The sequence below is a fragment of the Bombus huntii genome, chromosome 1, assembly GCF_024542735.1.
Source record: "Bombus huntii isolate Logan2020A chromosome 1, iyBomHunt1.1, whole genome shotgun sequence".
In the NCBI taxonomy this organism is placed as follows: Eukaryota; Metazoa; Arthropoda; class Insecta; order Hymenoptera; family Apidae; genus Bombus; species Bombus huntii.
Genome location: NC_066238.1, coordinates 21894041 through 21917585, shown reverse-complemented (window position 1 = coordinate 21917585; position 23545 = coordinate 21894041). Strand labels below are relative to the sequence as shown.

The window sequence follows — 23545 nt, the reverse complement described above, 5'->3', positions numbered from 1 at the left end:
CTTTTTCGCGCGATATTATATCAGCACCTATGATACCATTTCAAAGACCGCAATCAAAACATTAAATACCGCATTAAAGCCATACAATAATTCGCAATATTCATTCGTAAACGTTATTGTATATGTGCTTAATTAATCGTTATTATGTTTCGAATGATTTACTACCTCGTATTCCATAAGCAGATATATGGTTCATTTTCACCTCAAGTACGATATAATTTGTAACAAATATTTATAATTCACAATGTAAAATATTTATAATTCATTGGAAATATTTTTCTATCACGGTATAGTGGTCAAATTTCACAAGTGGTTAAATCACAAACATGTGGTAGTCAGAAGCTATACTCACGACATGACAAATCATGAAGATGTCATGAAAAATGGCGTCCGTCCATATATATTCAAACGCAACGAACAAGTTCGAACTTTTCGAGAAGAAACGATTTGTTCGATAACATCTGTCGCGAGCTTCTCTTCCTTTAACGATAACAATTGACAACTAAAGCTCGAGAGGCTCGTAAGGATGAACAGCGACGAGTATCTAGAAGCTATGTACTCACCTGGACAAGGAGACTCCAACACCAAGGACGTTGGAAGTTTCGAGAAGCGAAGATGGAAACTGAAGTAGCACGTCAGGTCAACTCCGGCGAAAACTGCTAAAGAAAGAAAAATCCAACTAATTTGTTTCCAACAATAAAATGAAATTAATTTGTTTCACAAATTATTAACTGGATATTATTCAAAAATTATTCAAAATTCGCTTGATTGATTCACGGCCCGGGACATTTGGGTCATACCATTTTGGTAATGGACGAAAATGGCAGAAGGAAGAACGACCGTTTTTTTCATATTTCTCTTTCCCCGGGAAACGATGGAATGCCCGAGCACCTTGTTTCATTTCTTCTCGACATCAATTTCAATCTTTTTAAACGAAATATAATCTGAACGATGAAAAGTTCATTCAAATAATGCTCCGCACCAGACACTCACGAAAATTAAGAAGAAACACGGAAAATTCGCGAATAAAACGGATTTCTTTGTTCCAGTGAGATAATAAACCTCGTTCACGTATTGGTTTTTAAAATCAATATATCCACCAATGTGCACTCGTTTAACAAGGGTGATGGAACGTGCCAAAAATCTCTCAAGGGGGTCTTGGCAACGGAAGAGTCGAAAACGTCACAATTATGAATGAAAAATTCGAATAGTTGCTGATTTTACAGTCGAAACCGATAAAGAACTCCAGATATTCCCCCAATTAATTTACAATAAATTCGCGAAAATGATCGATTGCTGACGTCATTGTATTCTAGAAAGATTGTAAAACGATAAGAATTTATTGAAAAAACTTATATTCGATGATAACACTTCTAATAAGAGTACTAAGAGGAGCGATTCTGTACTCACCTTCCTGTCTCGAAGTACCGAACGCAATTAACCGTCCGCCCAGGATGGAACCGTTCGGAACTTTTGTAAGTCACTGCACGGCCGCTGCTTATGGTGGAAATGTAATAGATATAAGTACAGAGCGCGTGAGCGAACTAAAAACGCGATAGAGAAGTAGAGAGAGGATGTTCCGTCCTTGTCTAACGACGCGCGCTTGTACAGGAAATATGTAACAGCGGTATACGAGCAGCGTCAGTGTCCACTAGTGTGCATGCCTGATTAAACAAGGACAGGAAGTATCTATACATGGTGTTCTCTTTCTATTTCCATGTTGCATCCATCTTACTATACAGTACACACACTCAGCTATTCTATCATTATATTTGTGCGTTGCTTATGTGTGAACCAAACATTTCCATGGCAACAAATCGTTTGTCTCTTGTTTGATGCACGGTTTTCAACGGAGTTGAAAGAATTTTTTAAGAGAAACGTAATGGACGGGTTGTTTTTAAAGTAATAAACGGAAATTCTCGTATCCATTGAGAAACGATAGGCGATTTGAAAGTGTCACTATGAACGGTGATTTATCGATGCAAGGTAGTATGAATAAGATATTTTATAATCTGCGAAAAAAGGTAAGGAATATTCTAGATTTTAGATTTTAGATTTTAGATTTTAGATTTTAGATTTTAGATTTTAGATTTTAGATTTTAGATTTTAGATTTTAGATTTTAGATTTTAGATTTTAGAATTTCCACGTCACAGACGTGTGTGTTTTGTTATTTGATTTGTAATATTGCTGCAGTTCTCTTAATAGCTGTTCGTTTCATGCGATACTCGCACATAGTATCTATGACTTTTGCTTCTAACAATTTTTATAATTAGGCTGTATCAAATATTTTTAACGTTCGTGTTTCATGAAAAATCATGTGTAACTCGTTGAATTCGCAAATGTAACAAAAAATTACATGAAAAAACTTATATTATTGTAATGAAAAAATAATTATATTAGGAGGAGAGTCGTATTTCGGAACGTCATCGCAACATATTATACCTTGTATGTGATTATTTGGAACACAATGGGTGAGTATATTATAATTAAAATATATTCCTAGTTCCAATTCTCTTGAATAGTGTCAGTGACCAATCGAAATAGAAATCAGTGGACATCGTGGAAAGAGAAGGCGAAACCAAATTTGAAAATTCGACATCGGTAATTCAGTAGTTAAGAATAACTCAATCGATAATGTAGATTAACTAGTTATAAACAAATATATGAAATATAAATTCAAATTATTCTTATCCATCTAAAAATTGGAAATTAAAGAGCAGAAGACAAGAAATTATCTTCGAGGATTTATATAGTAAATACATTCTTTTGCCCGTCTTACCTAGAGATAAAACAGTTGTTTGATGGTTATCTTATAGTGTTCAGTCATTGCGAAAAATATTTTTAATCAGTTAAAAACTATAATTAATTAAAAACTACATTTTTTTAGGTATATAGACATTAGCGATGTATTATTCCGGGAAGCTCGTCTGTCTCCCGAACATCGGGTCTGCGACAACATCGATTTGGAAATTATCGTTGCAGAGTATGAAAATTATTACAAGATGAAATTTCAAAAATATCCCATATTGTGTAAGAAAATAACTGGAAGGGAAATGACGAGGGAAGTGACAAATGCAAGCAAAACGTAAGAATTTAAATTATTTAACGATATTAAACTTAAACGGTATTCAACGTGTATCCTATTCAACGGTATCGTATTCAACAACGTATCAAATTCAACGTATCGTATTACAATATGATCCAGTGTTTGTAGAAGTATTGAGACAAAAGCCAAATCTTTTAGTAAACAAGCGAGAAGTGAGCCTGTGAAAGAGACGAATCTACAGCAGAAGATAACTGATGACAATACGAATCATATTAATCTCGCAATGACAGTGACGTCAATATTCCCCAATGGAACAATCCATGCAATCGAAGATATTGAAATGCATTGAAAAGCTTTATTCAGATAATACGGAATTACGAAAGATTGCTGAGGACGTCTCATGCGTAAGTTATTTTCGATTAATATACGTATCGTAAAGCTTTTAAACGATAAAATTCCCGTCGATAAATCGTCCAACGTATATCGACGATGACGTGATTTCGGTAACGCTTCAAATATCAAATTACGTAACGCTTACTTAATATAGAGAAGACGCCATTTTATCTTTGTATATCTTTGTATCGTCACAGGAGATCGTAGTAAACAAATTAAATGTACATTGGGATGACGTTATAGGCCTAGAAGAATGTAAAACCGCTGTTAAGGAGGCCGTTGTGTATCCCCTTAAGTATCCTATCTCTTTTGATGGCCCGTTTTCCCCATGGAAAGGTATTTTGCTGTACGGCCCACCTGGTACAGGTAAGATACTCGTATTCTTTTCATTTCTGTACGTGTTTACAAGAAATATACAAAACAGGGAAAACGAAGTTAGCGAAGGCAGTCGCGACAGAATGCCATTGCACCTTTTTTAACATAACTGCCAGCTTGATTGGTCAGCAAATGGAGAGGCGATTCCGAGAAGTATATACGTGTAAGTTGCTTTGTCTATGTAAGTTTCTTTGTTCCTTTGTCTATGAAGGAGAGATTCTAGGTATAAAATTTTTATTTTTCGTCATTTATATATAAATAGAATAGTTGTTTGGAAAACGAAATGATATCATATTCGCGATGAGGCAATGAATTTAAGGAATTTCGAATATAATATTTAATGAATAATACATTTGTTAAACTGAACAGGTTTTATTTGAACTTGCCTATAGTCATTCGCCTACAATTATTTTTATCGACGAGATTGACTGGATCGCCACAAATAAAGGAGACTGTATATTGTCTGAACCTGCAAAGAGATTCAGATCAGAACTTCTTTCTAGATTGGATGGATTAGTGTCTAATGAGAATTCTAATGTAGTTCTTCTGGCTACAACTAATTCCCCTTGGTACGTATATCACGTTATTTCAATGTTTTCTAAGTAGAAAATATCGTAATATTTCTCCAAATTCCAAATATGTTATTGTGTTGTTTGAAGTATTCCTTCATTATTATTAGTATAATAGAACGATAATATTTATTGTAAATATGTTATTAGGGGCATTGATGCAGCTTTACTCAGGCGTCTCGAAAAGCAAATATACGTATCATTACCCAATGAAGTTGCTCGACTTGGTATATTCAAATTATACCTTAGCAACCACTTATTAGAAAATACAGATATTGTAAACCACATAGTAAAATGTACTGAAAGATATTCTTGTGCAGATATAAAATTGCTTTGTAAGCAAGCGTGGCTACTAGAAATAAGCCCGATATGGAGGAGACTTGAAAAGAAAGAAACACCTGTTACCACTTTGAAATATGAATTAAAAAGTTATGAAATATTAGCAAAATTGTTAAAAAAAATGTCACCTACAGTTATGCAAATAGATAAATATGATACGCGGAACAAATAAATACGCAATCGTAATGACAGATATTGAAAAATATAAATAAATGGATTATCGTTCGAGAAATCATTCGCATGTGTGTGCATGTGTGTATGCGCGCATGTGTGTGCGCGCATGTGTGTCGTGTGTGTCATGTGTGTGTGCGTGTGTGTGCGCGCACACGCTATAGGCTAAGTTTAAAATGTTCGGTTGTATTATATCCTTGTATTATATATGTCGGAGATGAAAGGAAAACCGGAGCCTTCCCTTTGCAATTTTGAGGAAGCCTTCTAATGCTTTAGCCTAGATTTTATCATAACTGTAATTAAGCAATTGTCATTTGTAATTGTTTGATATTTGTGAAAGCGAAAGTGAGTTCGAGGTGACAACTGGTCGCCGAACGTAGCCACGGTCACGGGATAAACGTTTTGCCTGACGAAGGTGTGGATCGGTTGTATTGTTCTCCCTAGAAATCGCATAGAATTGTACTTTAGAGATGTCGATATAATGGGACACACGTTGTATTAGGAATCAATCTCCAGACAGAAACTGCCTAGTAACGGCGTTTGAATCTTTCTCGATGTTTCCAAAGAGTATACAACAAACTTTTGACAGAAATTGCCTAGCAACAACGATTGGAACCTTCTCGATGTTTCCAGCGAGCATATAACAAACAAATGCAGTCGGATAGCGAAAAAGATTTTCATCAGATATTCATTCGTGTGATCGCCTTGGAAAGTGATACATCGAGCAATTTACCGAGTGTCTCAGCAATTGTATTCTGTGTTTAAAATTATTCTACACATAGTAAAGAGTTATCCCGTTGACCGTGGATTCGTTTGAACCCCGGAACATTGTTAATAGCGTTAATTAAATTCATTATTCGTGAAACCTATCGATCGTTAATCTCATTATACGTTAAATTCATTATTCGTAAGACATATTATTCGTTCCTCTTATTGTTCGTTAAACTTATTAATCTTTAATCTAATTATTAGTTAAACTTATCGTTTGTTAATCTTATTATTTATTAAACTCATTATTCATAATATTTTGTAAAATCTTGTTTATTCGCGTAAATATATTCTCTGTTTCGTAAAACAATGGCTAATTCAAACGAAGGATCATTACGCGCCTTAAATCCTAATGATAACCCGACATATATATGTGAGTGTATTTTATCAAAAATATGTTTTTTAGTTTTTCTTATCTTAGTAATTATTTTTAAAAAAATAAAGTCTTATATGAAAATAAAGCTGTTCTTTATTTCAAATAATTGAAGTAAATAAATACAATGAGTTTTATATTTTATTATATCTTATATTATCGTTATATTGTTATTGAAAAAATTGATATAATCAACACTTCTTCCTGTTCTCTTGATTGTTTCTTGCTTGTTTCAAACCATGATAATAACCTACAAAAGAAATAACATAGTCCATTGAAAATTTAATATACAATAAAATACTTATATGAAATAATTACCTGTGTGAAAACCACTAATATACCATGACATCAACATACTTGAAAGTGCGTCTGTATCATTATCTGGTAATCTAGTACATTTTATTAAAATTTCGTATTTTTTTTTTCCAAATAAAATGTTAAACTTATTCCAAATTACTTATTAATATTAGAAGTATTCAGCATTTCATTAGAATTTTTAAATTGTACTTACTCGGCCATTAATTGTGGTGGTAAAGGAGGTGCAGGTGGCATTATATCAGTCATCGAATTGAAAGATGGTCCCGATATGAAGTGATGTGCACAATCCATTTTTTCTACATTATATTTTTTCGAATTTACATTCGTAGAAAAATTAGTCTCACAAGTCTCGTCGTTCTCTTCATTGAATTTCTCTTCCAAAGCTTTCTTTTGTTGTGCTATTTGACTTTGCAAACCTTCTGATTCTAAAAGAGAACTCAACTCGACTTTCTCTGTATTACCATAGCCTAAACACAGAGTAAAAGAAATTTTTGTCATTTAATAGAATGGCTGAGTGACATTCAGTTACTGTCCTTACAGGCAATGTACTAGAATTTCCCATGCATAAATGTATATGTATAAATGTTTGCCTTGATATATGTAGTAATAATCACTCGTCTAATGAGGAGAATTATATTCCAAGCAGCTAATAATGAACAATAAGTAACATGCATGTTTATGGTTCATGACCCTATATCCCACGGGTCTCTCCATAGACATTGACAGGTACTCCTGCCGAGTTAAGAACCTGCTGAATGACACTGTGATAGACTATGCGAAAGCCTTTACTTCATATATATATATATGTATTTTTAGTACATTTCTTAATTGACATAACCATCATGCTAAAGGTATTACCTACAAATTTTACAACACACGTGCCATTGTTTTCGTAAATTTTTGATATTATAGCTTCATAAATTTCTCCATCCTCTGAGTATATTGCACGACAAGGTGCTCCTATGATCCATTTCTATAGAGAAAAGATGTGTATACAAATAAATATAAGTAAATAGCAAAATAAAATAATTTGCTTCTTAATCAATATATTTAATAATATTCTGTATCAAATTTGTAATATTCTATCAAAATCACAACCTTGTGTAATTTACTTGCGTGTTTAGGCTGCTTAAGATTTTGTAGGTTTTCTTTCGGTTGAGAATTTCCAACATCCATTCCCATTCGCTTGATAACTTCTTCTTTTGCTAAATTTATTGCTTTATCATATGCTTCTATTAATGCACTATCGTCTCAAACATTATCATTGGCTGTGTCTGTATCCTTTTGAGATAGCAAATTATACGTTATTAATATCGATACAAGTATTTTATTATCAAACTATTGCAAATTATCATATATGTCATTTTTCAAAAATTGACTAAAAGGTAATGGATACTGTTAATTACTATTATGCTAAGATCTTGTACTAAAATAATGTTAAAACCATTACGTTTCCATTACCATACATACGTTTCCATTTCCTCGTATAAAAAGAACATTCATATCATCTGCCATTTTAAAATAACATCATTTAAATATTGAATTTGCTTCTGAAATATTAATTTGTCTCATTTCTTTAACTCTAACACATTGTAAACAATGATGACATTATACCAACTATAATACTAAAAATCTATTCCCCATTCATTCGAAAGATTATTTTTTGAAGCAAGGTTAACATTGAATGTTCCCACACTTCAATAACTGTATTTTACTTTCTTTACAATATCTAACAATATATTAGAATACTATAAAAAAATATTGTATGCACAAAAAACTGTTTATAGCGAAATAGCAAAAGAATTAATCACATATTATAACTAAAACGAGATTGTTAAGTAGATTATATTATACTGCATATGCGTTAGTGTTTCAGCTGGTAAATATAGTTTTTATATCTGAAGATAAATAAGATTTAATTCTATAAAATTGCATAATGAATTATACATCTATTTATTACTATTCGTATTTCCCCTTAGTTGTATGTTGTCAATAGCATCAATCACGAACATATAAATAAATATAGAAGAAACCTCTATATGGTTTCTTCTATATGGAAATGAAAAGGGAAAAATGAACATGGAAGACAAGAAAGTTTTCTTCAGGTTTAGCGTATGCGTGATACGCTTTGAATGTCTCAGATAAAGATAAAGATACTCTGCTCATTTCTATTTGTTCCGCAGAACGAGAAATTTGTTGTCTTTCATATTGGTTTTTACGATTCAATTTTTGGGCAGTTTTCCCTAGCGAGTGTCGGTCCCTGTTTGATATAACCAGACCGTAATTTATACAGATATGTATTATAGATATATATTTGTAAAACTGAAATCAGATGAAATAAATGTTGCCTGAGGTTTTAAACGTTTAATAAAAACAATATTTCATTTGGAAAAAATGTAAGATATGTAAAATTACATATTGATCATTTTGCTGGTCTTGTATCATAAAACGTGTGGCCCGAAGAGCACGTGTCCGGTAGAGATACGTCACTTGTGTTAGGAACCGTTTTATAACCTATCACAGTAAAGGAACGTCGGCAGTATAGCAGCCGAAGAATGCCGTGAAAGTTTCTGTACAAAGTACAATTGATCTACAATTGATATTTTCCGCAATACTTATCTGATGTTCGGTCAGGGTGTCCCATACTCATGATATTTATGACAGTGGAATGGCGTTAGTAAATCAATTACAAAAATTTTCGAGATCAATTCTCGGTATTGCATCAAATTATTCAAAATATACAAGCAACACAACGTTACCCTTTTTGCAGGCAACAAGAGGAATATCGACCACGCAACCACTTTCAGAAAAACAAGAGTAAGTGATACAAATTTTCTTGTGCTTTCCTTCTTTTTTTAATAGAATTTCAGTACTTACCTTCCAATATAAAATTGGTGTCAAAATAATAATGCTAATAATAATGTCTAAGAAATTTTTCTCTTTGTAGGAGTATAACATCTAGAAAAATAACATAGTATTAATAAGAACAACATTGACAGTGAACAACTAAAAATATAACACTGTTATAAATATATGATATACGAATTTTATTTATGTATTATTAAGACAAGTATATCTTATTTTTAAATTATTTCTATTATCATAAGTGATACATATAATTAAGGTATAATTAAGAGAAGATTAATTGAAGAAACACAAAAAATAAGGAAAATAATTATATTGAGATAATTTTTATCTTTCATAAATATTATTTTCAGAGTAAATATAACGTTTGTTAAAGCAAGTGGAGAGAGAATCAAAGCAACAGGGAAAGTTGGAGATACTATATTAGACATAGTAGTAAATAATGAAATTGATTTAGATGGATATGGTATGTTTTAAAGAAGCATAATTTACTTAATTTAAAATAAATAATTTTGAGGTAGAAAATATTTGAAAATTTTCATTTTTATCGAGTTTAATATTCTTATTATTTTTAACTTTTGATACTTTATTATATAAGTATGTTGTAATATTAAAATATAATTGATATAGGTGCTTGTGAAGGAACATTAACTTGTAGTACGTGCCATTTAATATTTTCGAAAGAAGTTTATGATGCACTTCCTGACAAACCAACAGATGAAGAATTAGACATGTTGGATTTAGCATATGAATTAACAGATACGTGAGTTCATAATAATCAGTATCAAATCATTCACATTATTAATTCTATTACCTTTTAATATTTTATAAAGTGAATTTTTCTTTGTAAATTTATGTAAAAACAGGTTAGTATTGGGTATTTCGAAATCTGCATCTCAATGTAGAATTTCAAATCGCTATCTCTGAATACTACGAAACTGAAATTATAATAAATTTTCATAGTTTTTTATTTATGACCCTATAATCATTACGAATCTATGTTGGAATTAGCATATTTACAATGTTGATTTTCAAATGGATAAATAGAAATCTTATTGTGTATTAGTATTAATTTGTATAGCAATAAATATATTTATTGACATATTCAGTTATATAATATTTAATTTCAGGTCACGGCTAGGCTGTCAAATAGTAATGTCTAAGGAACTAGATGGAATTGAGGTAAGAGTTCCATCAACAATTAATGATGCAAGAGCATAACTGAAATTATCTATAGGTTTTTGAAAATTTGTATACAATGTTATACATCTCTTGTTAAAAAACCCTTGTTATAATTATTAAAATATTGGTATTAAAAAAATATAATAAAGAATCTTGTGTTTAAATGTGAAGCTTATATATATACATATGTTATATAGTATAATTGCAATTTTGATATTTGTACATTGCCATTGTAAAAAGCCTATCCAATTATGAAGAAAATATATCTTTTATTTTTAATATACAGGGTGTCAATTTTAAAACGTTCATCTAAATTATTTTCGTTACTATTAAAGATAAGAAGAAATTACTAAGGAAGACTTAAATGGTTTTAAGATGTGTACTTGGTTATGATAAAAAAGACTCTTGTGGAATAAATTTTGCAACTTCTGAAAGATTAGATAAAAGCTTAGAACCTAAAAAATAATTTGAAATTAATTTCGTTTAGATATACTGTTTGATTTCTTAGCTGTGGGCAAGTTTAAAAGATCATCAAACTCATGGTCAACAAAACAACAGAAATGTACATGCAATGCTTTTTCGTTTCACAACAAGTTATCTGACACTATCATCATTTTCGTGGCACATGCAACATTATCGATTCAGTATAGTAATGTTTTGGATTGAAACAAGTGTCTCGACATTGGGGCAAAATATTTCAACCTTTAAGGACTAAAATTAAAACTTATGAGTTTGTTTATAATTTTAATAGATTTTATTAATATTGTTTTTACTGGTTTATTAATTACAAGAAAGTTTGTAAAAGACTGAAGTTTTACGTAAAAAGTACAAATATTCTTTCAACAAAATTAGTCAAATCACATCATTATTTATACATATTGTATATAAATAAAATATGCGGATATATTACTTTACCCTAGAATTAAAATTCAATAATATTGAGGAATCTTATTTATTCAGATTTTGTACATTATCGCTTCTAACCTCGGATAATAGAACAACAAATTAAATATTTTTAAACAAAAAAACTTTGTTCCTTTGTTTGATTTCCCTTGCTCGCGTTTCTTAACTACTTAGATATAAAATACTTACGTTTTCGAAAGTTCATACTTTACAAGCTACTAAACGCTTTATCTGTTCAGAATAATTTATTGTTTTCTTAACTAGGTACATACCAAATACATCTATTAAGTTGGTATTTCTCATAATTACCAGTACATAAAGCTAAAACACTTTTGTACTATGCTTGTTATACATGGATCTAACAAATAATTTAACTTGTGTATTGTCGTTTGTATATTTTGTTACGTGTAAAATATTCTATTTCTACACTACTTACAAGTTCGATAAAGTGTACATTACACATCGTGAAATTTACATATTTTCACTTGGTTACCCTGCCCAATTCGAATATAATTCAGAACGTATGTGCTATATTTATATATTCTGCATTTGTTTTGTATATTATGTACACTGATCTGATCTTTGTAAACGCGAGTTTTACGATATTAATGAGAAATTTGCCAATTTAATGGAAGTTGTTAATTTTTTCTGGCACGTTTCACGTTAGCAGACATTTTTCTTAAGTTACAGTCGAAAAATGTTTTTATGTAAAAGAATAGGAATGATTATTAGGAAGTTATTTTAAGATGACAAGATATTTCACGTCTTCTATTTAAATATAGCGTTAAATTTTAATTCCGTCAATTCGTATATACTCGTACATCGAATTTCCTTTTCTCATGTCATTTCTTTTCTTTCATTTCACATTTAATTACAAAGATAAAGTGTAAGTACGTTGCTCATAAAATTAATATCAAATGTCGCAAAATATACAAAAGTAAACTAAGAAGAGGGGTACATATTATTACACAAACTGTCGTTCATATTGCATATGTACATATGCAGTAAAAAAAGAATACTTTTTAGTTTTTAATCTCTTGTTTAAATAATCCTAATATCTAAATTTGTATCGGTCATTGATTCGATATAACTGCGTTTATTGGAAGTAATTAAGCTATAGCCTGCGCACAAGAGAAGAAGGAACAAACACGTATAGTATACACGCTTAAATAACAAAATTAAGTCAGTTTACGTTCAATGTGAACTTGATCAAAGTTCCAGTCTCGAATTATAGAGTTTCTTACTATCAGTTTACAAAATTCGATATTACGATTATGTACCGTATTTGAAAAACATAAAATGCTTTGTTCAATTTTAAATAAAACTAATATTTACCAAAGCGAATACGAAAAAAATGTTATCATCAAACTCAATTTTCAATTATCAAACTTAATCCAGCACAAATACAAATGTTCTTCGTGCTTTTTTACTTTTACTACTTTTCAACTCTCTATAGTTCGAGATTTGAGTTCCGCTAACTTTCTTTCTACTGCGCATGCGCAACAGGAAAACTTGAATTACACGTAATAGTAAAAAGTTCGAAAATCTTATCCTTTCGTGGCAGCGAAAGTAACCTAGGACTAGAGGTTCCATAACATTAATAATAATAAGGCAATAATATTAATATTAATAATAATGTAATCGAGTACTACTAACAATATTAATAATAATAATAATAATAATAATAATAGTATGGTAATGGCAAGATACACGCGGGTATAAATTAATCATTCCTTTCGTAATATCTACGACGTCTTCGGGATATTCTTTAGAAATTACTTTATTTCTGGTCAATATTCATTAACGAGCAACTTTTCTCTCTGTTTCTTATCACGATTTTTTTCACTTCATCACAATTGTACCGTTAGAAATTATTCAAAACATTGTTAAAATGTCCATGAAATATATGCAATTGCCGTATTGAATAAGCGAGTAATGAAGTTGCTGTTTCACTGAATAAAAGTGAAATCTCCAATGCGTGTGCTCAAGTATATAAGTTAAAAAAAGATTGGTACATCAATGCCTATTATTCTTAATCAATATTCATCATTTAACAATTAGGACCGAATTTTTACAAACCAACTCTAAACCACGACCCAATTTACAAATAAAAAGATCGATGTGTAAATTAACTATCAACTATTAATCTCCAATCCTATGTGAAGATATAATGTTCGGACCAAATTTCTAAACTAACGTGGACAATTCATGCGGACTATTGGTGGTTGCTGCGCTACTTAGATCCAATGTGGCAGCCGGAAGACCAGGACTGACGCTGCCGGTTGCTTCCCGTGGCAAATGCTGCGATCTATTTAGCTTATTTCCAGGACTCGGTGGCGATCTATCTGCTGGTGTATCCGGTGGCGTAACCACGTTTCTGTGTCCGCTCACGTTCAGATGATTGTGCGTCGCCGCGATCGGAGCTGGCGATGAGAGCAACAAGGGCGGTGGGGACATTGACACGTGTCGATGATGATGATGGTGATGATAGTGTTGGTACTGTGCAGCTCGGCCGTGCGTTGCGTGGCTGGTATTTAGTTGGTTCGTCACGGGCCCGACTTTCGTTGGGCAGCCAGCATGGTGGATGGTTAACGGGCCACGTAGTTGTTGTTGCTGTTGTAGCTGGGGCTGGTTCTGGTGCTGTTGCAGCTGCTGCTGACGCTGCAGCTGTACCGCCGCTTCGCACTGTTCGCGCGCTAACGCCTTCACGGCATTCGTCTTCTCCTACGAAATAAGAATGATAGGTTAGGTTGTAGTCAGGGGCCATAACAAATTAAAAAAGTTATAATATAAGAATTTACATTTTAGTTGAAATGATTCTAGTTACGAATAAGTATTAAAGATGATTCAAATCTTTTTCGTTACCGATAACCATGGTGAAAACTCTTTTGGATTACTTTCAGCCATTGTCAATCTTATTGTCTTATTATACTACATGCTTGAAGTAGAAGGAGGGGTACAGAGAAAAAGACTTTTTCTCGGCAAATATAATCGTTACTCAATTATTTTGTTCAACAGTTTTACAAATCTCCCCAAAATAAACGAGAATACGAAAATACACTGAATATCGTGTGTATGGTTATTTATAAAATCCCCTTGAAATAGTTGCGATCGCGGATCACATAAACAAACGAACCTGTCATTCTACAGAGTATCTTTTTCGGTGAAATTATGCAAACGTAAATGTAACTTCGGTAGAACTCCTCGAGAACTTGTAAGCTTATATGACTCTGACCCAACCAGTCCATTCTAAAGTGTATAATTTATAAAAGGGGATTATATTAATACGCGGAGGATGTGGTAGGTGGTAAGTTTTGCATATGAATGTTTGTTGATACAACGAATGGTTAAATGGAGGTTTTCATGAATGTGATAAGGACTAGATCGAATGTTTTAACATTTATAACTAGAATGCGTATTTTTATACAAGTTTGTAGTTTTACGAACATAATCAAAGAAATAAAATTTTAATAGAGATTTGTTTTCTTATATACGTATATTTTAGCGCATTTTATGCATTTTGCGCCATTTGCGTACTTTTCAATTTCGCACGAACGTATAAAGATCCGCAATATAATTATAACGCTTCTTAAAAATGTGAAAAATCCTGGTTTCCTAAAAGCTTGCAATTGATTTCAGAAAAATTTTTATGAACTCTACCAGATAAATTATGGTAACTCTGAAAAACAAAATTTCACGATAAAATGATTTCCGGGTAAAATACACATAAAAGATGATTTAGACGTGTTTGAACGTGTTCGTTTTCTTTTTTAATAGCGATATGTTCTTACCCTCTGCCACACGAAGACGTTATGGACCATTGCGCATCCACAAAACACGATGCCAAGGCCTATGAAAACCGACGTAACGATTGCCGGCGTCGAATGAAACTGGATGAATGTATACAATATCATACCTGAAAGCATTGTTAGAGGATCATTATAACACGTATGCCATAACAAGCGGGACAAAGAATCGGCGCAAATACATATTCTCAATACATATAATTCTCGAAGCGTAAACTATATACATATGCTTTTAATTGAAATTTTCAATACTAGTTGCAAATTATTTTTCAATTAATTTATTATTTAAGTCTTTATATATCAATTCTCGACGAATAAATTACTTAAATTATAGAGAATCTATCTTCAGACAATAGAGAATTCAATATTTTTGGTCGTTAAGTAATTTACAAATTTCTAAAACGATTACGTTCGAAGTTTTGGACAGTATTTGAAGTTTCTAACATGACATTAAAAAAAAATAAATAAATTTTATGATATAATTAAAAAAACATTGTAGTCTATCATAATTTCTATTCCGTCAAATTTATTAAAACGCAGTTTTCTTCTGAACAGAGTCAAAATGTCCGTCTTGAATCGAGTTCAACAGCTTAACGATCGATCGAGCGAATGATAGCTGTGTAAACTAGCATGACACAACGTAAACTTTAGATTAGATCTCGATCCATCCACCAGCCGTATTCATGCATGACATGAATATTCTGTTTCAGCTCTTTATAAATTAATCTGTTAAAACTTCTCTAAAAGACGATCATTTTTTATTTTTCTAAGAAAAATAATGACTATTCGGCGTTAAAATTAACTTTATTTCCATTGGATTTCTAAACTGATTTCATACACTCAGAGATAGTTCACAGTATCTTTTAGATTCATGCCTGAATTCAAGAAAAATTAAACGTATAACTTATGTACTAGTATCTTTCAAAAGGTTAAAGTTGACAGAATTGAAGGAATTGGTTCTTACCAGTTAGAAAGACGGGAATGCTAATGAAAAACCCTCCGACAGCACATATCCGGCTGATGGATGATTTTTGCAGGTACTTGTTACTCCTGAAACAGACAAAATTTGAAGTGAAAGTCAGTTTCACGATTCTATGATAATTGAGCGAAATATAAAGGAACCAGTTTTTTGTTTAACAGCCAAGAATCTTTCAAAAATTCTACTGTAATTGATACTTCAAATATATTTAGTCAGACAAAGGATAATCATAATCGCAACGTTAATCTTAACTTTAATTCAAGGATCAAACAGTATCATTATACATATAAAAGTAAACATAAAGTCTATCCACATTGTTGTTGTTGTTGTTGTTGTTGTTGTTGTTGTTGTTGTTGTCGTTGTCGTTGTCGTTGTCGTTGTCGTTGTCGTTGTCGTTGTTGTTGTTGTTGTTGTTGTTGTTGTTGTTGTTGTTATTATTATTATTATTATTATATGTTATTCTATAATTGATTTTTATTTCTTTATTATCAATATTATTCTATTTTCTATAATGATTCAATTATAGATCTTATTTTTTGTCAATCATATTTCACTGAAATGATCACTTTGAAAATAATCTAATAGTAAAAAATGAAAAATAATCTTTTTCTACCTTGTCTTCATTTTTTACAAACTCTGTCCACCGCCGCAAACCTATTAAATGCATGAAACGACAAAGCAAAGCTGCTTCACATAATTCCCCGCTCACGCAGTGTCAATCAGCTCACGACCGCAAACGATACTGCTAATTTCCAGCGACCACGAACGATTTCACCGTAATTGCCGGTGTGAAATTTACCAATACGTGCTCGAATTGGTCAATAATGGATAGAGCGCTCTTGCACACACTAATCTACCAACAAATAATATTGACTCAATTGAACAACAGCGCCTAGATTAACGGACAAACCGCATGTTCCAAACAGATTTACAATCACGGCAGAAAATACATGCCGTTATAGATGTTTCCTGGTCAAGACTAATTTCCACGCGTTAAGAACATTGTAACCGGAATCTAGGAAGAACTAGCACTTCCTGGAATAATACTATTGTGTCCTCGATGAATGTCTCTCCGCAATGCCCTCGAGTGAGTTGTTTTTGTCTTTGGTCGTACGACGTCCGGGATGAGAATTCGGGGAACGGTTTTGCGCTGCTTTAATACTCGCACAACCATCCATCCATGGGACTGCATCTTTTTAGGAGGACCAGTGATTAATCTTTTCCCTTTAATCTTTAATTTTCATCTCTAATTTCTCATGAGGCTAAGATTCCTGCATCTTTTATCATAATAATTTATTAATACTATTAATAAATTGAGACAATTTTACACGTCGTATTTTGCGTTATAAGATGACTTGTAATTTGTAAAATTTACCTGTAAAATTCCTTTGTTTGTTTTACCGAAGCAATAGTTGGCATTTCTATACGACAATAAGAATTTGTTAATACTAATAATTTGTAAGGTTATCATGTTATCATTCTTCTAATGGATAGTATATTATTGAAACTTTTTTTAATATTGAAACGCGATATTTTTTTGGAGAAGAAGTGCATAGTAGTAAAGAGTTGAATTCTACGGACGTAAAAAGTGGACATAACATTTTCTGTACATGGAGTCGCCTGGCCTAAACATTTTATGATTTCCGGGCAAAAAACAGACGAATCCAGCGCTGATTTTAAAGCAGCTTCATCCAAATAAGCCACAATAAGAAATTCCCACGAAACAGTTGCGTTCATCCCCTTTCGAGGTCGCCGACCTCTTTGAATGCGTTTCAAGTGCGTCGTACCAATGAAACTTCGAGTTCTAGACTAATTTCTCGGCCTTTTGCGTTAAATTTAACCTTCCGCGTTAGTGTATTTCGGACGAGCTCCTATTTTACGCTTTCGTCGACTTCACCAACGTAACACGCAGCATCCGCAAGTAAAACTGTCTCTTAAATTTGATGTGACACCGATACACGACGAGAAGAATCACAATGCCATTTTTATTCCACTTCGTTAATTTTTCGTCGTAAGGTTTAGCTGTAAATAGGATTAAAAAAATTTAGATTAACGAGGAATTTAAAATTGATCTGTTAAATCAACAATTTCCATTAGTTGTCGATAGATTTTATAAACCTCAGATTACTGAGAAATTATACACATTGCAAAATATTTACCATTGGTTACCCACGCTACACGTAAATTTGATCAATCTACCAATGCACTAACACTGCAATAAATTTCTATTGCAACATTCCACGCTCCTTTGCCGCACCTTAAACTCCTCGCTAGATTTATTCCACCTTAAAGTGTCACATAACTCCTACGACACCGATATCAAATCTTAAACTCCACCAAATTCCAGAGAAACTTGATTTCGTCGAGAGTAAGAGATTAAACTTAAAAAGCAATTTATTTCATCTTTAAACTATCCCAAACTTCTTAAATATAATTTATATATATATATATATATATATAAAATATTATACACTTATTGTGTGCATTATATATTTCAAGAACTTTGCAATAAAAAATAAAACTTATTACATTTAAGATATGGTTATATCGCACAGGCTCGAATATGATAAAGAAGTTAAATAAATGTCTCGAATCTCCGCAACAAACTCACACAAACCACCTAAAACACGTATACACAATGTGCATTCACTACGAACTCGACTCCCATTCCCTGCCAAAATCACAGGCATGCAGAGTCAATTTCACTGCTCGAGCTAGTTGAATAGGGAAGAAGGTCGAGAGCTGGAGTTAAGGAGCATAGTTGGTAAAGAATCGCGTGCCGCCGCGCCATTAAGATCAAGCCCACGATCTCAACAATAAATATTAGACGGTTCTCTGACCTGCATTTCGCGTGCGACTCGGAACGATTCAAAAACGCGTAAATTTCCCATGAGTCGAATCAAACGTTCGCGATTTATCGCATTTAGGTTATATCGATATTGTCCACGAGTGGAGGCATTCAAACACAGATTGCTTTGTGTCACTCTATCGTAACTGCCCGTAATACATGATAATTTAATTTCGAATTCTTTCGAATATATGCACGTAACGAAAAATTTGTATTGGTTCGTCAATTGCAGACCAACCAGTTGTTAGCCAGTGAAAATAATGTAGATAATAATAGTGAAGAATTAGCTCGAGAAGAGTAAACAAACAAGGCGCCTTGATAAAAGGCACAATGTGGGTCCGCAAAGTGGTGGGATTTCGGCGCATGCGCATTGTTTCGCATCAACTTACAATTAGACATGCACGAAAGCTTCATTTCTGCCGCATACATACTTGGATTCGCGTGCATGAAATTCACAAAGTAGGTTATTGCTTGAAAAACAGCTTTAATCGAGCGAAGCTTTTAACCAGACTGAAATCAAGTCTTGGTTTCTTTAGAAATTCAGATGGAATAAGAGAAACCTATTTTATCTAGGTTAGGCTAGGATAAAGGTTAGGCTGCATCGGTTGGCTTATATGACTTTCCGGTGACTTTGAAGGGTAATACGGCGCCGGCGGTCGAGAAGGTAACTTCTCTATTGAACGAGATCTCGTTGATCTCGTCTAAGCAGGAAGAGTCTGTCGGCCCTTTGATTTTATACGAGTCTTTCCATTCACGATCGTGCGAGCTGACTACAGGCGACGACACGGACCCCCGACAAAACTGTCTGAGCCTATTCAAGGCGACGTCAAATAGTTTCACTCGGAGAGATGAATGGAGATAAGAATCACCGGAGCGTCTCTGCGCTTCGATGACAATGATATTTGGTCAATCCTCTTCTTGTTTCTCGTTTTGAAAGAAGGTTGTAAAAAAGAGTGCTACTAGATCGTCTAGGGAAATCACACGGTATATATTGCGTAATGCTATTGATTTATCAAAAATAACAAGAGGTTAAGGAGCTTTGGGGAGGTTGATTCAATTTTTTATAACCTGACATCTCTTTGAACAAATGTCTTAAGAAACGCTTGAATAAAATGTTAAAAAAAATAATAATTATGAAATCTTTTCCTGTATTTTTAGACAATAAGATTTACTATATCCTACGCCATAATAAGAATCAATTTGCTATGAACTGGTATCTCGGAAATTGTAAGAATTCAGAAAATATAAGGAGGCCGGAAGAGGTAAATGAAATCCACAGAAACATTGACCCAACCTCAGCCCAGTTAGCCAACAAACTAAAATATCTCGCTGCCTTTTCTATATTTACGACCAGAACGTGGTCATTAATTGAGTCTAGCGACTGCACCGTAGACGAGTCACTGACCGATGTTGCTTTAATGGATATGCGGAAAATCACGTGTTCCAGGTTCCAGGGATGTAGTTGTTTTCATTTCCGGAGAATACGGTCGACTCGCGTGTGTATACCAATCTATCTGAGGATAGGTGTTCCTTAGAATTACCAACTATATTACTTTCAACCTTGTGATTAAAATTTTTAAACGTCACTTAATAGCAATTCAGTCGAGTAAGCACAAACTTTCAAATGTCCTAATTTTCAAATCTTTATATTTTTTAATCTCAAAGATATTTTATTATTTGCCGTAGATCAAGCTTCGTGTTACCGGTACTGTAACATTACAATCCTACGAGAAGCAGAAAATAGTGAAAAAATCTGACCTAATAGATAGTAGTCAATATTCCTTTGACGCGTCTTATGCGAACCGCAGTTAGAGGAAATGCAAATAAGCTCTTGCGAAACGGTTTGCCGCACGACAAGCCTGCGAACAACGCCCAATGCAAGTTCGGTGGGAGTTACAGGAAGAGGGACGTCTAAAATCAACTAGGAATCCCTATTCAATCGTCTAATTTTCGATTCCGGCATCGAACTTCCCGAAGAAAATTAAATACAATTCCGACTCGAGATTTAATTTCAGTCTCGTAGCTAATGCAATCTAATCGCGTTTGCAAGGCTACGCTTCCGGTCAGAAGCCACGCGCTTCGATCGCGTACTTTCCGCATCGGAAGCGTACGCTTCGGTACGAACCGCGTCGATTTTCAAAGGAATCATTGGACACCGGAAGAAGAAGAAGGAGGAAGAATAAAAGCACGTAAACCGGCAGGAGGTCAATCGAGACAAAATCGATATCGTTGAAAGCCGAAAAAAGACCCGAATTTAGGCTACAGTACATATTCGAATTGAATATATTCAAGGTTTAGATTTTCTTCTCCTGAAAATTATAAACATAAATGAGTCGACAAGCGATCTTGAAAAGCGTCTGTTCCATCTAGATTATGTAAATTGCGTGAATTACCGTTAGCCATAATTCATAATTTATCGAAAAAGCGCGCTTCTTCTCAACTACGCTTTCCCCTACCAGCACCGACATTATCGGCAGATCGATAAGTATCAAAATACCACAAAGATATTAATCTCATCTTTCTTCTAACCGCGAAAAAATGCCGCGCAAATGATAAAACAACAGATCAGCCAGAAACATCGAATTCTCCACGCTTCCGACTGCAAGAAGAAAAACAAAGTTATTTGTGTATGATGGAAACGTCTCTGGACGATGCTCTTAAGCGGTCGAGTGCGCGCGAGAATAGCATCGCGGATCGGCATTTCCACGGTGAGGATTGTAAAACGGTTACGCAGATGATGGATCATACGCATGGACCGTAGAGACTATCGTGAATGATGGATCAGACACACATACGCGTTCTTCGCTCTTCCGATATTTTTCGTAACAACTGCTGCGATCTCGTCATTGGAAACGATCTCGGAAAATTCAATCGAATATCGAGGAAATTTATAGAAAGCTACAGCTGTGTTCGAGCATTATTCTAGAGAAAAGTGATTAACTCTATGAGACTAACGATACAATACGTCTCAAGATAACTTTTAGGAAAATGATTGTAAAATTCTTTAAAATTCTTTCGACACTTTTCGGTATATTCTTGTCATTGATTCTGAAAGTATTTGATTAATTTGCTGGTTAATAGGAAGTTGGTTAAAACCGAAGTTAGTTAAAGAAATAAGTAAACACGAAACCCGTGGATACTCTAGACATATGATTCTACCTGCACGCGACAAAAATATTCATGATCTGAACAAGGAAAGAAGTGTTGTTAGATTCGCGTCATGCTGCAAATGAAAGATTTACAGCTCGAACCCAATTATCTGTTACATTACATTCTCGGGCACGTGTAGGCTGAACGTCATGATATATGAACACAAGTATAGAAAGAACAACATGGATATTTCGCGCGAAGAAAACGAAGCTTCACATATACAGTGTATAACCACTCGACAGTATTTGCTCACGAAAAATACGAGTTGTTAAAGTCTAACAAAAATTACGTATACAGTGGCAAAGAAGAAAACTGTTATGCCGTTTACTCTTATTTCTAATTGACAGAAAGTCGTCAACGAACAAAGAGCGCTTTTTCTTATCCTCTGTACCTTCGCGAAGCAATCACAGAAATTCTCCAAAATGCTTCGTGTCGACTAAACAAAGAAAAAAAAAAAAAAATGACAGCTGCTAAGAGCAAACTACCTCCGGAATTTTCTTCGTTTCTAAGTGAACCAGGAAGAAAGAAGGGAAGGGTTAATGACGCCGAAACTGAAGAGTGGCCACGGATCGTTTGAAAGGGGCCACGACAACCGTTACGATTCAGTCGCACCTGTTCCTCTTCCTAGGTTACCACGCCGAACCATTGCGCGCTTTTACGAGCGTTCCCGCGATAGTTTCCTGGCACTTGCTCGCCCTTTCATCGAAGGGTCGATCGGTTAATTTAAACTCTCGAAGGCTTTGTCCAGTCGGTAACATCGATAAGCTTAAGTCGAAATACGGATTTCTCGTAAATTCAGAATTTTATTGCCACCAGGATGTATATGGAGGCGACAGATGAAGAACACGATGTAAATTAGATTTCTTGCTTTTATAGAGAAGCAATTTTTAAATTGAACACCAGTCGTCGATCGGTTCTGTAGATCGTTTTTAATAACAAAATAAATTTGGTTAGTCCATAAAGGTTTGTTCGTGTAAATCTTCCCATAGATCATCCGTAACGTAAATACCGCTATAACCGGCTGCAGATACATTTTCCTTGAACATGTGGCGGCACTTGACAGTAAACTTCCCAACAGTTTACGTCGCGTGACGCACGACACAAAGACCCTATACCTGCGGACAAGATGATTGCCAGATGTCGATACATTCGTACCGAATATTTCCAGCTAGCCAAGGGACCGCTATAAATCTTAGGATTTATTTTAGCTAAGGTCCTCCAAAGAGACAAACAGTCTTTGTTTATCAGTCTCGAAGTCGACCACCTACCACGGGGACACACGAGAAATCTGCTATCTCTCACGTACGACGCTGCCCGCTAGCAACACCCTCTCAAAGCTTTTCTCAACGAATCCGATGCCTTCGCATCCTTAGACACATCCCAACGAGTCTTCCTCCGCAGCAGCATCGCGACAAAAATGTCAGTCTATTACCGCGAGTTACCGCAGTATATCACGATC

The 23545-nt window shown here is 33.8% G+C and overlaps 4 protein-coding genes, 2 long non-coding RNA genes and 1 pseudogene across 7 annotated transcripts in view; 3 read left to right on the top strand and 4 right to left on the bottom strand.

Moving 5' to 3' along the window:
- Positions 1-3353, top strand: part of LOC126865603 (katanin p60 ATPase-containing subunit A-like 2) — a 57284-nt gene extending 53931 nt beyond the window's left edge. Inside the window, exon 6 of the mRNA XM_050618344.1 lies at positions 3306-3353. Within this exon, the coding sequence (XP_050474301.1) occupies positions 3306-3334 (29 nt within the window). The 3' untranslated portion in view covers positions 3335-3353. The remainder of the gene's footprint in view (positions 1-3305) is intronic.
- On the bottom strand, positions 317-3614 carry LOC126865809 (uncharacterized). The gene is made up of 3 exons (XR_007689682.1): positions 3586-3614; positions 1411-1497; positions 317-659 (listed from the first exon to the last, which is right to left on the bottom strand). It is a non-coding gene; the product is annotated as an uncharacterized LOC126865809 (long non-coding RNA).
- LOC126865589 (vacuolar protein sorting-associated protein 4-like) lies at positions 3357-6123 on the top strand. Of its 2 annotated transcripts, none has more exons than XM_050618318.1 (4): positions 3357-3451; positions 3684-3806; positions 4185-4384; positions 4535-6123. In XM_050618318.1, the coding sequence occupies exons 2-4, from the start codon at positions 3753-3755 to the stop codon at positions 4893-4895; spliced, it is 615 nt and encodes a 204-aa protein (XP_050474275.1). In that variant the 5' UTR covers positions 3357-3451; positions 3684-3752; the 3' UTR covers positions 4896-6123. The 2 variants fall into 2 exon arrangements, with proteins under 2 accessions (XP_050474275.1, XP_050474266.1); XM_050618309.1 differs by having other exon boundaries at positions 3638-3806.
- LOC126865749 (survival of motor neuron protein-like) lies at positions 6109-8307 on the bottom strand (annotated as a pseudogene).
- Positions 8308-8666: 359 nt separating this feature from the next.
- On the top strand, positions 8667-10683 carry LOC126865624 (adrenodoxin-like protein 2, mitochondrial). The gene is made up of 4 exons (XM_050618374.1): positions 8667-9170; positions 9572-9684; positions 9849-9981; positions 10349-10683. The coding sequence occupies exons 1-4, from the start codon at positions 9022-9024 to the stop codon at positions 10437-10439; spliced, it is 486 nt and encodes a 161-aa protein (XP_050474331.1). The 5' UTR covers positions 8667-9021; the 3' UTR covers positions 10440-10683.
- Positions 10684-13131: 2448 nt separating this feature from the next.
- LOC126865484 (dual specificity tyrosine-phosphorylation-regulated kinase 1A-like) lies at positions 13132-16749 on the bottom strand. Its single transcript, XM_050618051.1, has 4 exons — positions 16702-16749; positions 16074-16159; positions 15095-15219; positions 13132-14027 (listed from the first exon to the last, which is right to left on the bottom strand). Exons 1-4 carry the CDS (start codon positions 16710-16712, stop codon positions 13491-13493), a joined length of 759 nt encoding a protein of 252 aa, XP_050474008.1. The 5' UTR covers positions 16713-16749; the 3' UTR covers positions 13132-13490.
- A 581-nt stretch (positions 16750-17330) lies between these two features.
- On the bottom strand, positions 17331-18509 carry LOC126865924 (uncharacterized). Its single transcript, XR_007689729.1, has 3 exons — positions 18248-18509; positions 17464-18110; positions 17331-17365 (listed from the first exon to the last, which is right to left on the bottom strand). It is a non-coding gene; the product is annotated as an uncharacterized LOC126865924 (long non-coding RNA).
- Positions 18510-23545: the final 5036 nt, after the last annotated feature.

What these genes read in the sequence shown, in the direction of transcription:
- LOC126865589 (XM_050618318.1), top strand. Translation starts at nt 3,753, where the DNA reads ATGGCCCGTTTTCCCCATGGAAAGGTATTTTGCTGTACGGCCCACCTG. An exon ending in GTACGGCCCACCTGGTACAG is followed by an intron (nt 3,807 to 4,184) that starts GTAAGATACTCG and finishes TAAACTGAACAG; the next exon opens with GTTTTATTTGAACTTGCCTA. An exon ending in GCTACAACTAATTCCCCTTG is followed by an intron (nt 4,385 to 4,534) that starts GTACGTATATCA and finishes ATATGTTATTAG; the next exon opens with GGGCATTGATGCAGCTTTAC.
- LOC126865624 (XM_050618374.1), top strand. Translation starts at nt 9,022, where the DNA reads ATGGCGTTAGTAAATCAATTACAAAAATTTTCGAGATCAATTCTCGGT. An exon ending in AATTGATTTAGATGGATATG is followed by an intron (nt 9,685 to 9,848) that starts GTATGTTTTAAA and finishes TAATTGATATAG; the next exon opens with GTGCTTGTGAAGGAACATTA. An exon ending in GCATATGAATTAACAGATAC is followed by an intron (nt 9,982 to 10,348) that starts GTGAGTTCATAA and finishes ATTTAATTTCAG; the next exon opens with GTCACGGCTAGGCTGTCAAA.
- LOC126865484 (XM_050618051.1), bottom strand. An exon ending in CATTCCCGTCTTTCTAACTG is followed by an intron (nt 15,220 to 16,073) that starts GTAAGAACCAAT and finishes CAATGCTTTCAG; the next exon opens with GTATGATATTGTATACATTC. An exon ending in ACGTCTTCGTGTGGCAGAGG is followed by an intron (nt 14,028 to 15,094) that starts GTAAGAACATAT and finishes CTTATTTCGTAG; the next exon opens with GAGAAGACGAATGCCGTGAA.